The sequence below is a fragment of the Oryza glaberrima genome, chromosome 7 (genome assembly GCF_000147395.1).
Source record: "Oryza glaberrima chromosome 7, OglaRS2, whole genome shotgun sequence".
NCBI classification, from domain to species: domain Eukaryota; kingdom Viridiplantae; phylum Streptophyta; class Magnoliopsida; order Poales; family Poaceae; genus Oryza; species Oryza glaberrima.
In genome coordinates this window covers 22,639,200-22,653,254 of record NC_068332.1, presented here as the reverse complement: position 1 = coordinate 22,653,254, position 14,055 = coordinate 22,639,200, and the positions used below count along the sequence as shown (strand labels likewise).

Below are 14,055 nucleotides of genomic sequence, written 5' to 3'. Positions count from 1 at the left end.
TTATGGACAGATGCTTATTTGCTTGTGTAAAGTCACGTGAGAACGAGCCGAAACATGCTTATAGTCGAGGTGTTGCATTTTAAACCTCGATTGGAATGGAGGAATTTTACAACTTTAAAGAAAAATAAACCAATCCATCTAAAAATTCCATAAAATTCCTACGTTGTAAAGGAGGCCAATGGCAATGTGATCTAGGGACATTTAACTATTTACCACCGATGTACCAATGACATGTGAGCCCTCATATATCAATGACATGTAGGCCCAGATGATAAATTATTAATTGTCACATCTAAATGTGACAAATAGTTAATTTTTCCGGTCACGGAATACATACAGCTACACAGCTGAGGAAGACCTTGAGAACATACACCAAGATCAAGGTTTGGACTTTACACCACCAAGGCCCAGCTCTGTTTAGAACGCATGAAATTTTACATAATTTCTGCAGAAGTTTCATAGGAAACTGTTCAATTTCTATGGGGCATTTTACCCTGTGTTCGGATGAGACCATAAAAAGTATTTACACAGGCAGCAAAATGAGCAGGGCACCAGTTAGTACATTTATACAGAAACAAAATTATGCTTCAGAAATCTGTAAAAACATATGTACAGCAAGAGACTGGTACCATCTGCTGAAAAACTCAGCTGATCTCACGTGTTTATACCAAAACAAATGTCTTGATGCAGGGTAGATGAGTCTGATTATGAAGCTCAGTAAACTGAGAATGAAAATATACTGCACGGACACAAAACGGTGGAAGATGCCTTTCAGAAATTTCTAGGCTCATGTTGGCAAGATTGTCATATACCGCGAATTTGTGATATATGTGAATGAACAAATGGGGGTGGAAGATACAAGCATATCACAAAAACAACAAAATGAATACAGTGTCTCTGGGCCAATTGAAATCAAATACCGCAAAAGAAAGAAAAAAAAATCTAGAGGTCCAATTCTACACAAGTGATAGGAAAAAGAATAATCAAACAACAGAGGAAACGCTCAACTGGCAGCTTATATGAATTACTATAGATACAGAATATATTGTATTTATAAGACAAGCTAGCAGTGTCCGCGTACCATCCATGAAAATTTGATACCGGTACCTAATTTCGGGAGATATTTTATATACTCCAGCTCTGGTGCTTAAGGGTATGTCACATTGTCACCTGAGCCTTGCATCACCCCCCTTGCTACGAAACGTTGAGAGGGAGAAGAACGATCGCGGTGCTGCATTTTTTGGGGGAGAACATATTAATATTGGTAGATAGAAATAAGAGGCAAAAACTTCACATGTTATGTGGTACATTAGCAACTTAAAATAAAATAAAAAAAAAGGTACTAGTAGTATATATCTGTAACTGTCAGTGTACCTTTAAGTGAGCTTCCAGTGAGTTGATCCTCCCTCAATCTGAAATTTGCAGGGGGATTTGGAATGGAGCTGCGAAGTGATTGGTCTGCAAATTAAAAAATTAATTAAACGGGTGTGCAAAACTAAGCAGACAAGTGTGTATAGCAAAGAGTTAATGAATGAGGTAAGGAAAACACATGAATGAGAAAAAAAAATACTTTCAAGATCACATGAACACGACAATCTAGGAAATCATATTCTTTTATTCAAGTTTTGGGTCTGGTCCTTTGGAGGGGGTTCCTCGAACGTCACCAATAAGTAGGGACTTTTGTTGACAATGGAAACAGAGAGTGGAGATAAATCGGCAAGCGAAAATACCTTGTTCAGCAAAAACATCGTTATCAACAAAACCATCATATGCAGAAGGATAACCCATTCTTGACTTCCTGAAATCATCAGAAGATCCCATGGCCAAATCTCGTCCATCTTCCATATCATCGTCGCATTCCGAGGCAGTTGAAGCGGATACCCAATCATTTAAACCATCAGCACCTCGTGTCTTCCTCCCAAATTTCAATAGCTTCTTAAATCCTTTTGTAACATCTTTCCGCGGCTGTTGAGATGCATTGGGACCAACGAAAGGCATCTGAGCGCTGCCCCACTTCTTCCTCATCCGGGAAACATCAGCATCTGTTATTTGATCTAAAGTATGAGAATTCCATGGTGATGGACTTCCATTTGGTGAATCAGCAAAAGCATCACCATCTGAGTTATCATTTGCATAAGCGAATAGGTGTGGGCGTGTGCTCCATGATGCTGGTACTTCACCAGGTGTATCATGCATGTTTCCTGCAAAAGCATTGAACTTGGAACCACCAAGAGTGGGTGGGTCACTTGGAAAAGAAACATCACCATTTTCTGATCCTGGGTCATCTGAATTTCCAAATTCATGACTTATTCCTGGATTCTCACTGTCTGAGTCAGCAGGAAAATCGCTCTCCCTAAGATTCTCTTCAATGCTTTCATATTCTTCATCTTTGGTCTCATCTGGGGAGTCTTCTTCCTGATCTAGAAAATCGTCATCATCTCCATTCTGGTAGGTATTTGCAAACATAGGAGGAGCAAATCCAGCTATACCGACAGCAGGGTGAGCCTCATTGCCTTTCCTGAGAAAAGACTTGGTTGAACCAGCTGTATGGGTGCTATAAGCAAAAACTCCCTCAACTTGATCATTGGAAATTTTTGAGGGAGCCCAATTGTATATGACGTCATTCATGGATGTAGCGTCCCTTAATTCACCAGGACTTAAGTTCTTCCTCATGGACTGTGATTTCCTCGATTGATCTTTTGATATATTCTTACTCTCTTCAATGATGCTCTTACTACGGATAAAACTTTTTGGCTGGGTCCTTGGAGCAGCTCTGCTCAGACCAGCTGAGGGCTTTGTATTTTCTTTTCTTAAGTCCGCAAAATTGGGGACAGACTGTGCAAGAGGATTATCTGGTAGATTCCTACAGTTTGCATAACCAGAGCTTACGGTCCTTGATGAATGCCTATGAACAGGAGCAATAGACTTCTTTTGATTGCAGGCAACTTTATTTGAAAAATGCTTCCTGGAATCAGCACTCCTGGATGAACCATCACCAGATAGATAGTCACTATTCATTTCTTCTTCTACCAAGAAGGAATCTATCCCCTGGGAAAGGCAAAATCAAAAATATAAACAACCATAAACTACAACTCATCATTTCACTTTGCGTAGAATTATAGCCTTATGGGCTCCTCAAGATACACATATCATGATTGTTTAGTATTAAATTTTTTTACATAAAAAAACAACCTTCAGTATAAATCACATCAATGCACTAAGGGTGTGTAGTTAAGTAATTTTCTGTACTACTGTTTTCTACTTAAAAACTGCTATAAGTAGAATTTAATACCTGATCCTTATCCTTTATAACTGATTGTGAAGGAGGAAACTTATGAGCGCAACGAGAAATATATGTTGAATCAGGAACACTTGAAGACCGAGAGAATTTGGCCCGCATCTCAGCATTGCTTCGTTCTAGGCTATCACGCATTGCCTTTATTGTTGCTTCCTTCTGTTCTCCTTGCAGCTTCCAATCTTCCTTTAGTTTTGCATCCCTCTTCTGCATATATTGATCATAGAACTTTCCCCTTGACTCTTCTAAGCTAATAATGCTTTGTGGTACGTTATTGTTATACCCTTCAGTATCCACCATCTTTAAAAGCTCATTGGCATCGAACTCGTTGGTTATACTCTCCTTTACAATTTGCTTTGTATAAATCCTCTCTGGAAGAACCGGTGGAGGCTTTACCTCATTCACCCTGGGTGTGTTCTCAACCTGCACATCAGTTGACTTGCCTCTCCTAGAAGAGGTTAGCTTCTGTGCAGCAAATAGCTTCTCCAATTCATTGGCTTTCTTTTGCAGTTCATCATGCCGATCTTGACTACCTTTTGTCGGTCTCTTAGTCTGCTCCAAAGGAACAGCATTTCCATCACTAATTAATTTGACTTTACCTCCATGCAAACTCAATTCCTGTTCAGCACTGGATGATTGTCTGCTCAAATTAGTTCCCTGATGAATAGAACAATCTGATTGAGGCAGTATTTCAGAGCCAGCTGCAACCTTTCTCCCAGAATCCTCTACCTTCCGCGCTAGACTTTTCCGTTGCAAGTTAACATCATGAACTTCAGCTTCTGTAGAGGCAGCTTCATCCCTGACAGATGAACCCCTAAAATTAGCACGTGGGTTGGAGGTGGCCCTTGTTCTGGTATCATATATCTTTCCAGTTGTTCGAGAGGGTCGGTCCTTCCTTCCAACCACATCTGCTTCAGCATGAATCTCTTTAGAACGGAGACGAGAACCTCTATTATCTTTCTGTACAATCTGTTCCTTTTTAACTGCTACTTCATGAACAATGGGAATAGTTTCCTCATCGGTCATCTGTACATGCTCCTGTGACAATGGTGGGCTACTTAAAGTTACATTGTTTTCTGGCAATGTTGGCCTTGGAGATGTTTTTACTCGGGCTCGAGTGGAAACACTTGAAACAGCTTGCCCTGACATCCTCACGTCACCTTTTCCTTGACTAGCCCCTACCTCCTTTCTGAAGGATGACTCACTCTCAATGCTAGAGGTTATAACCATGTCATCTTCCACACGAGGTGCAGTCTGTTTCTGAGGAGAAGAAGAAGCGATGGCTGATAAGGGGGATGGTGAGGTAGTATTCAAAGTTGAGGATGAGAAAGCATCTGCAGCGGTAGAATCCAAGGGTAAGGCATCAGATGTATCTTTTTGGCATGATGTAACTGCATGCTTCAGCCCATTAGCGTCCCCATCAGCTCTTTCCTTAGAATTAACCTCCAAATTGGCAGGTGTTGGGGTTCCAACAGGGGTTCCATTTTCCCTCTTTTCATTTAAGCTGCTGCTATCGTTGTTGCTTAGATCAATGCTCATATCACTTACATTGCTCCACCTCCTTACCAACTTGTCCATGGACGCACCAGAAGGCACCCTGCGGTGCTCACCTTTCGTTGGAACCACCTTACTAGTACATGCAGCACTATTACCAGAACTTGAGGTTTGTTCCTTCTGCTTACTCTCAAACATGTTTATCCTGTCTTGCACACTCAACCGTCTTGAACCCCCTCCAGCTGGGGCAGGGGCAGGGGCAGGAAGAGCATCTGTTTCCTTTTCTTGTTTCTCTACTGACTGCTGTATAGTTGGTTTAGGGTGTTGAACTGCGCTGGGTTCTGGTGGAACATCTACTGAGTTTTGGCTGTTGCTTCTGTAAATATGAGAGACACTACCACCAATTATAGATTTGTTGCTGGATGCACCTTGATCAGCTTGTGTCTCGTCTAGTGACATGTCTGAACTGGAGGAGCCACGGACATTTCCATCATCAAAGCTCTTCCATTGTGACGAAGTTGATGAAACCGAGTAATGAGGACAGATGTCTGGACGCCGCTGGCAAAGTGACATGAATTTGTTGCATGCTTCACTGGATACCCAAAAAAAAAAAAAGTTGTCATGTGTGCACAAAAAATAATCATCAAGAGGTCACAAAAGGATCCTCCGAGAAACAAAACGAGTGGGACAGAGGGTAACTCAATGTCGCAATGCTATCATGGCAACCACAGTATAAGGATGAATTGGGAACATATAGGTGTGCACAACTGAATCTGATATAAGATTCCACTTCAAATGATCTCCCTCCTAGTACATTGAAGAATCTTCTCATGCAAACTTTACCACTTTTCCATAATAACCTTAGGGTGTTTGAAGTTTATGTGTGTCCTAAACTGCAATTCTGAAGTTTGTATGTTCATAGCTTTCCATCATACTGTACAAGTTTGAGATGAGCTAGGTACAATTTAGTGCGCAATATAATGGCATTTGTAAAAGTTAATGATAATCTTTCTCTCTACAGATACCAGTAGTTTTGTGAGTTATTTAGTTCTAAATCTATAGTTTTATGTGGCTTTTCTATTAAAGTGTCTGAAGTTCTGTGAAATGTATTCTTTAAGTAAATATAAATGATGACACCTAGAACCTAAATTATGAACTTGTTAAGTTCCAATCATACCTCAGCCGGTTGGCACCAAAATGATCTGCAAAAAGAACAAGCTCAGAAACACTGTCAGGGTTGAACCCTGCAGATGATGCCCGGGCACAAGCCGTGACAAGGTCTTGTTTGAGAGCACTTAGACGAACATCAATCGCTCTAAGAAGTTCCTTCCTGCATAGAAAAAAAAAAGGCCAGGGCATCAACTTTGGATACTGACAATACAAAAATGGCTAAAACTTTATATGCAAGTTACAGTAAGTTTCAAGTTATACGTGATGAAGTAGTACAGACAACTATATTTTGTATGATTTACACAGTGCCATTTGTAAGGAATTATAACTTTAAGACTGAGTACAGATGAAACAGTATAATCATTTATATTCTACCAGCTATTCTGTGTAAGTCCTATACTACTGATAGCGATTATTTAGCAACAACTTTAATTAGTAAAGCATAAGCAAGAGACTGAATTAATGATGTAGAAATACACAACGGTAATAAAATAAGGTTTTGGTGCATGCGTGGATGTAAGTGCTCATTTGTGTAAAGCTATATAACTAGGGCTCTTAACAGCACTGACCCACATAACCAAAAGAGATCAAGCATTTCACCTTTATCTAATTATCATAGTATTCTACAATCTACATATTCAAGCGATGAGTTTGTCTACCAAAATTTGCAGCAGATCACATTGCTACATGACTGCAACAATTTTACTAATATTCAATTAAGAACATCAAGTTTTTATAACGTTGTAAGCCGAAACAAAAGATGTCCTTAAGCATAGTAAACAGATGAAAGGATGAACACAGTTTGCTACACCCCAAGCAACCGAAAAGGGAAAATGATCATGAAAGGCCCCTGAGACAGAATAAGCATTAAACAGTTCATCAAGGAACGCCCGAAATACTAGTCATGTTAAAGTATTCTGACACAGGCATCTCCACTCCGTATTTAGTACGATGTCATGAATAGTTCTTAACCAACCATTTCTTATATATAGAACAGTCCTAACAAATCATATATCATTGACTGAAATTGATATATTAACAATCAAGGTTCTCCCTGAAGAAGTAAGGGTTAACCATGTTCAACTCACTTAAATCAAGGTTATCGGACAATGAAGAAGTAAATAGATAATGACAGAGATGGCATAGAAGCATACTTCGTAATATCTGCAGCTGCTGCTGATTCTGCAACATTTTCACCCGGGAAAAAAAATTTGTAAGATGGTAAGCAAATTGTGTTGAGAAGAACAATATGTTGCCTCAACGAAGGCATGTTAAAACGATAAAACATGTACCCTAATATTGCAGTTTAACACATGCAACAATTAATTAAGTTGTTCGTTTCTTTCTAAAATTGGAAATGGATTATTTACTGTATTCCCCCATTAACAAAGCTTCACAGCATGAATAATATGGACAGTGGCATTGAATGCATCATCTCAGTAATCAAGCCAATCAATAATAAAAGTTCTCCCTGGATGTTCCCACAAATAACTTGTGGAGGCACTCGAGTCGCGATTCGACTCAATTCAAGTGTAGATAAACTGAGTGACATATGAACCATGAACAAAAACAGGCATAAAACTAATCGAACGAGACTCAAAACCCCATTCGACAAACAAAAGAACACTATAAACATTGTCGTGCATACCAGCTCCATCAGCGCCTCCGGCAACCTGCGTACAGCATAATACTATTTTTAGAACAACTGCAAGATCATTCCACCATAAACCACACAACCTAAACACACTCCGCAACTGAAAGAAAATATAGAAAAGAAAACTTTGGCCACTCACTCCCTGTGCATAAATCTTCCTAGCCCCTTCCAGCTGCGACATCTCCGCGTCGAAGGTGTTAGCCATCTCCAGCACCTCCGGCGTGCTCACGAACCGCACGAACCTTCAACCACAAGAACACCTCTCAGAATTCCCATCATTTCTTTTTCTCCCCGAATTCTCCACACCACCAACCAACCCAAGAACTGCCACGGCAGCAAACGGACCTCTCGAGGGTGCCCTTGCTGAACCACGCGGCGCGGCGGTCCAGCTGCAGCCGGATGGCCGGCGGCGGCGGCTGCGCCGCCGCCTGCTCCTCCGCCGCGCGCAGGTGCGCCACGAACGGCTTCACCGACCCGGACGCGATCCTCTCCGTCCGCCCATTCCCGGACACCACCAGCTCGCACCTGCAGCGGAGGCATCCCACCATTAGCAAACACCCACAGGACGAACACCACACCCCCCCAATCGAAATCCTCACCGCGAGCGGCGCGGGGAGAGCTGGAAGAGCGCGAAGTCGAGCGGGGCGTCGGGCTCCATCGCGGCCGCCGCCGCCGGCGAGGTCGGATCTGGTGGATCCCCTCACCAAGAACACCAAGCTCTCCTCCTCCTCCTCCTCCTTCGCGACAGCCCCAAGAAACGCCGGGAAGGCGGCGAGCCGGCGCCAATGCAGCTCCCGCGGCGACGAGATCGCCGCGGCCCGCCCGGATCTCGCCGCCGCTCGTCCCCCCGATTCCGGTAAGCGTGCGCTCGCGCGAGGAGAGAGAAAGAGAGAGAGTGAGCTAGAGAGAGAGGAAGAGTGGAAGACTGGAAGATGAGCTGCTTGGTTTGGTGGTGCTGCAGTGGTGCTCTGTGACAGTGAGAAAAATTGGGAAAGAGAAGAAGCTAAAAATTACTACTAGTACTAGTATAGTTAGATTTTAATTTTTAATTTATTTTGAGTGGTGTTTACTGCTAATTAGGAGAGATTAGTGTTAATTAAGCTTAGGTGAGATTATGGAAAAGGGTTGGTAAAAAATAGAGATTTTTTTTGGGGTGGTATTTAGGAGAGATTAGTGTTAAGGTTGGAGATTATATGAAGCTTTAGGTGAGATTATGGGAGGGTTTTTTTTTTTAGAAGTGTAATCTTTGGCAAGAAAGGGGTTGAAGGGTAGCTACTTTTGTTGTGTTCTCCTTTTTATTTCCATTCGGCTGTGACTGAGCTTTTTCGGTGTAACAACGGCTTTGGGTGGACTGTGCGGCTGGGATTTACCATTCTACCCCTAGAGACAAACTAGAGGTTGCTTTTGAATTTTAATGGAGGGATTTTTTTTTTGGAGGGGTTATTTATCGGTCTACTTCATTTAATCATTGAAATTGTTGCAGTGTTAATGTACATCTCTAATTCAATAATATGTACGTGTCAATTTAAAAATAGTGTTGACATCGTTTTTTTCGTATCACGTAGAGAACACATGGCGGACATACATGTTATGCCTCAATGTCATGTTGTGAGTTTATTTGACGACATTGTTATATTTCCTACTGTAATCGTTATAGTTCTAGTATGACATATTTTCTTTAACATTATATCCTATATGCCACGAATTTGTGGCTAAAATGTATAAGAAAACGAATGTAATTTGATAATAGAACAGATAGAAATTTTCATTTTTACTCACCTACCAACATACTACTAGTAACTTATAAGGGAGGATTGAAGGAAATCGGCACACTTATTTTCTCGACCCAAAAATCCCTGTAGTGTCAACCACAACTTTTCTTCTTTCCAACAGGCAAAAGAGAGTGCTGGTACGATAAACGGAGGTCCAATTGAGCACCTCTTGGTTTCTGCACTAAACATCAGGTCATCTGACCTGGAGTAAGCATCATGCACCGATTGTTCTAGACAATTAACAGGGGCCCCAAAGGGGTAAACAGTGACAGCTAGCCCAGCCTTGTGTTAAAAGATTTTTGAGCATTTTATTTGTGACTAAGTGACCCTAATATTCTTCTAAATTAGCCTAATCAATGCATTGTATGGTAGATTTGTTTCGATAATTGAAGCTTTATTAAGCTCAATTAATTATATAAAGATAATAGAATTGTACAGAGAACACTCTCAGCCTCTGTATAAAAAGATGCATATAGTACGGAACAAATGCAAAAGGATTAGTTTTCCAATTTTCTCTTGGCAATATTTTCCAAAACTAATTCCCAAAAATCTAGGTCTTGCTGTTGACCGAAATTTGATGTTCATTGATTTTTGAGAAAACGAGAAGACCAAGAAAGAAAAAAAGGAATCCAATGTGCAAATAGTACGGGAAGCTCAAAAAAAAAAACATGAGAGAAACAGTAACTCACATAACCATGATGCAACATGATGCTAATTTTCCACCTCTCTGTCGGTGAAAACAACTTAGGAATTGAGAATTGCAACCAAGGGAGCTTGTCCCAGACAACAAGGTTCAGAATCAAGTTAATCTAGAATAATTATAACATAACCATGGCCCTTAGAACAGAACCAACAAACTTGTTTCTAGGTTATTATAGCAAATCTTCATCTTAACCTCCATTAGCAGCAGATGTAACATCTCTCAAGAATGAAAATGTCTTTGCATTAGTACTGTTTGTAAATCATATGAAGGGACTGGGAGAGAAAAAAAAGACAGTGGGGCAGAGTAATGGTACAATAGAGTGAGTAGTTGGAACATTAAGCTCATGTATTACCCCACACAGTCACTTTCACATGAGGTCATTGGATTTTGGCTCAAGATTTCTAACAAACATTGATTTATCCATTACTTTGGTTTTGTTTATAGGTTCCTGTGATGTAACATTGGAAACTTTCTTTAATTTTAAGGAAAAGAAAACAGTACCACAAATTTCTCTGACCCACTGAATGCTTACACGAAATTTCAATTGTTTTCATGACAAATTGATAATACATGAAACTTTATTATCGTTGTCGTAGCAAAATTAAGTCAAGTCCTAGTCAGGTGACATGACGTGCTCGGTTCTAACAAACAGTGATAAGATGCAATCTTGACTTGATAGATACAAGGTCTATAATTTTTATCATAAACACTGTAAGCTAGTATTGCATCACAAATAGTGCATGTGCATGGATAAATTTACTGCTAATTGCGTTTATAAGATTGCAATGTTTCACCCCCTATCTAGCTTTTCTTAAAGCAGGTCAACTCCAGGACAGGGTTTGATCACCTGCCTCATAGTACTGTAGATGTTGATTAGTCATGGTTTGTTGGTGGCATTGCTGATCATCAATTCTGGACTCATTGTGCAAAATATACAGCTAGGCAATTATGAGGAGAAAAAATTGGATCTTTGTCAATTAGATCTATGTCTAGAAAATAACATCCACTGCATCCCCCCCCCCTCCTCTAAAAATCCTTTAATCAATCTGAACATGCATGTAGCAACTAATTTGAAGTATTTAACCAATTGTTCCTTGGTTAAAATAAGGGTCACAGTTCTTCACAAGGTTCAGTTTCTCAAGAAGAAAAGAGTACATATCTACCATTAAAAATGTGAGGGGTGCATCTCTCAATGAAACACTGGCTGATGATTCCAAGCAACTGATTGATTAATAAAACAAAGAAACCGACACAATTGGTAGGAGTTGAGCTTAGCATGGCACACTGCACACAGTAATGGTCAAAGAGACAAGAAAAAGAAAAGAAAAAACAAATAAAAACTAATAATCTGAACATGCTATACTGTTCATGGCACATTAAAACATTCTTCAGTACAGTCTTCTGCTTTGTATGCTCCCTCTGTCAAGTCAGCCTGGCCTTGTGACTGAACTTCTTAATTAGCTCTATCTCTTGTCCCATATCTCTGAATAATACAGGAACTGTACACCTCTGGTATTTGACTTTGTTGCGGTATGTATTTGAAAATTTATACCCTTGTGCTTCATGTGGTCCATGGAAAAACATTTGTGATTCCATTTTGCCCCCAAAAAGTAATTAACTAGCCGACGCCTAAGACAAGATGGAGAGTGACCAAAGTGTTCTTCTCACATATATTTAATAGAAAGTTGTTGATGCTCCGATTAGGAAGTATCTTGCTTTGTACTCTTGCAAGCATATCGTGGGATTGAACAAATCCATCGTCCATTTGTCTGATCACCTTTCTTTCTTTTTTCCTCCTGAGATTTGATCGACTAATCCGATCAGGTCGAGCTTTAAGATTCGTGTCCATCTCCATCAGATGATTAGTTGGTTCCCTGTCAGAATTCAGAAGTGATTAGCAAAGCTGAAAACGTGTCACTTATCTGGGATTTTGGGGCCATCTCTCTTTCCTTGCTTGCTTAACCTGTTCTGTTTGGATAATCTCGAGTTAGTACATATACTAATAAAGCTAATGGTTTCTTAAACATCATGATTAAATTCTGAGTTAGTCTGACCATCCGTCTAAAAGAAAATTCAGAGTTAGGGGCTGCTTCAATGATGAGTTTCAGGAAAAAACAGAATGGGTGGCATACTTATCAGGTACTACTCCTATTCAGGTTTCTTCATAATACTTGAAGTAATGATAAAGCAATGATGAACAACTTGGGTACTAGTAACACTATTACTCAGGAAAATGATGCACATATAGCATCCCAAATCAATTACTGACAAACACATAAATACACAATCTTGCTGAAATTCGGGTACAAGTAATGACACCCTGCCAGCAAGTCATTCGTGGTATAAATTCAGCATTTATTCCCCTTGTAATCCTCAAAATTAAACACTAACCAACTAGCAATTGACACTGACAGTGATCTAAATCAGAAAAAGAAAATGACTTGATATGTGGAGTTTTTCTTGAACAAACACTTGACCCAATTCGTGTGATGTATCCATCAAGAAAGGACGTTGAATTTCTGCATGTCAGTGATTACGGCGAGAAGAATGCTTAGCTTAAGGTTAATGCGAAATAATCACGTATTAGACTCCCCACATGACATTGCTTTGGAGTTAAGTAGGGAATAGTGGAGCAAGCACCTGAACTCAAACTTTTTCATGTCTTTTTATTTTCAGAGAACGCACAAATCAGCTTTGTTTCCTTGGCTGCTTCTCATGAAAAGAGACATCCAAATTAACCTTTAGCCTTTGATGCCAATTAGCTCACTAACCATTGCAGAAATAATCAGATGGTGCTTGTTTTGAATCGCAGTGACGAAGATTGACCGACCAACGACCGGGATCAAATGTGACGGCTCCTGAATTTTCATCACACCTTCAGACTGAAGCTGAAAAGCATCGTCAAATTTGCACTCAAGCAGTGCACTTGGACAAATCTCCTTGAACTATCTCTTGTATTTTTTTCAAACCGAGGAATAAAAATTGGCACTCTTTCCTCCGTGACGTGGTGCTGTTTGTTCTTTTTTCTTTTTCTAATTATGGTCTCTTAGGGCTCTTTTTCCTGCTATATCAATGTGAAATATTACATTATCTCATGATATTCGTTAAAAAAAGGAAGAGAAAAAATGGCATTGTTACTTGAGTTTACACGGAGAAAGCACGCAAAGGAAGCAGATATCAGTCGATCAGTACAGTGGCTGCAGGGGAGGAAAAGAAAAGCAGAGAGCAGCCACAGCACGCTGCCCATATAGTCAGGTCACATGCTCTGCTAGCTGCTTGATGCGTCGCGTGACGGCAGAGCAATCAACAGCGAACGACACATTGCTACGGCACAGCAGCCAATCGCTCCACATTATCATCAGGACAGTTGCCCGGCACAAAATTTTACTGTTTACTGAGAAAGCATTTTTACAGTTGTCAAGGATATGAGATGTTACCGTGACAAGGGATGTGTAAAGTGACCAGGGATGTGTAGTTTCAACCTTAAGATCTCATTTTCAATCCCCAAGGCCCCAACACGATCGTTTATTTTTACAGTCGATAAGTTGATGCCGAAAACACTGACTTTTCTTTTACAGGTACTAAGTCAGGGTCTGTTTAGTTCGCGAAAAGAAAAATTTTGGGTGTCACATCGGATGTTTGACCGGATGTCGGAAGGGCTTTTCGGACACGAATGAAAAAAATAATTTCATAACTTGCATGGAAACCATGAGACGAATCTTTTAAGCCTAATTAATCCGTCATTAGTACATGTGGATTACTGTAGCACTTATGACTAATCATGGACTAATTAGGCTCAAAAGATTCGTCTCGCGATTTCCTCCCTAACTGTGCAATTAGTTTTTTAATTTATCTATATTTAATGCTTCATGCATATGTTTAAAGATTCGATGTGATGTTTTTAGGAAAAAAATTTTAGAGAACTAAACGGGGCCTCAGATAAACACGTGCACCAGCGCACATATGC

General features: G+C 40.2%; 1 protein-coding gene across 1 annotated transcript; it reads right to left on the bottom strand.

The window, feature by feature from the left end:
• Positions 1-758: 758 nt before the first annotated feature.
• LOC127779764 (uncharacterized) lies at positions 759-8,594 on the bottom strand. Its single transcript, XM_052306663.1, has 10 exons — positions 8,213-8,594; positions 7,959-8,138; positions 7,753-7,855; positions 7,608-7,632; positions 7,114-7,141; positions 5,967-6,119; positions 3,293-5,381; positions 1,731-3,048; positions 1,375-1,458; positions 759-1,231 (listed from the first exon to the last, which is right to left on the bottom strand). The coding sequence occupies exons 1-10, from the start codon at positions 8,269-8,271 to the stop codon at positions 1,167-1,169; spliced, it is 4,104 nt and encodes a 1,367-aa protein (XP_052162623.1). The 5' UTR covers positions 8,272-8,594; the 3' UTR covers positions 759-1,166.
• Positions 8,595-14,055: the final 5,461 nt, after the last annotated feature.

Excerpts from the sequence above, each read along its gene's own strand:
- LOC127779764 (XM_052306663.1), bottom strand. The coding sequence starts at position 8,271 with ATGGAGCCCGACGCCCCGCTCGACTTCGCGCTCTTCCAGCTCTCCCCG. Across the intron at positions 7,856-7,958 it reads AGCAAGGGCACCCTCGAGAG|GTTCGTGCGGTTCGTGAGCA; the intron begins GTCCGTTTGCTG and ends TTGTGGTTGAAG. Across the intron at positions 1,459-1,730 it reads CGATGTTTTTGCTGAACAAG|ACCAATCACTTCGCAGCTCC; the intron begins GTATTTTCGCTT and ends TTTAATTTGCAG.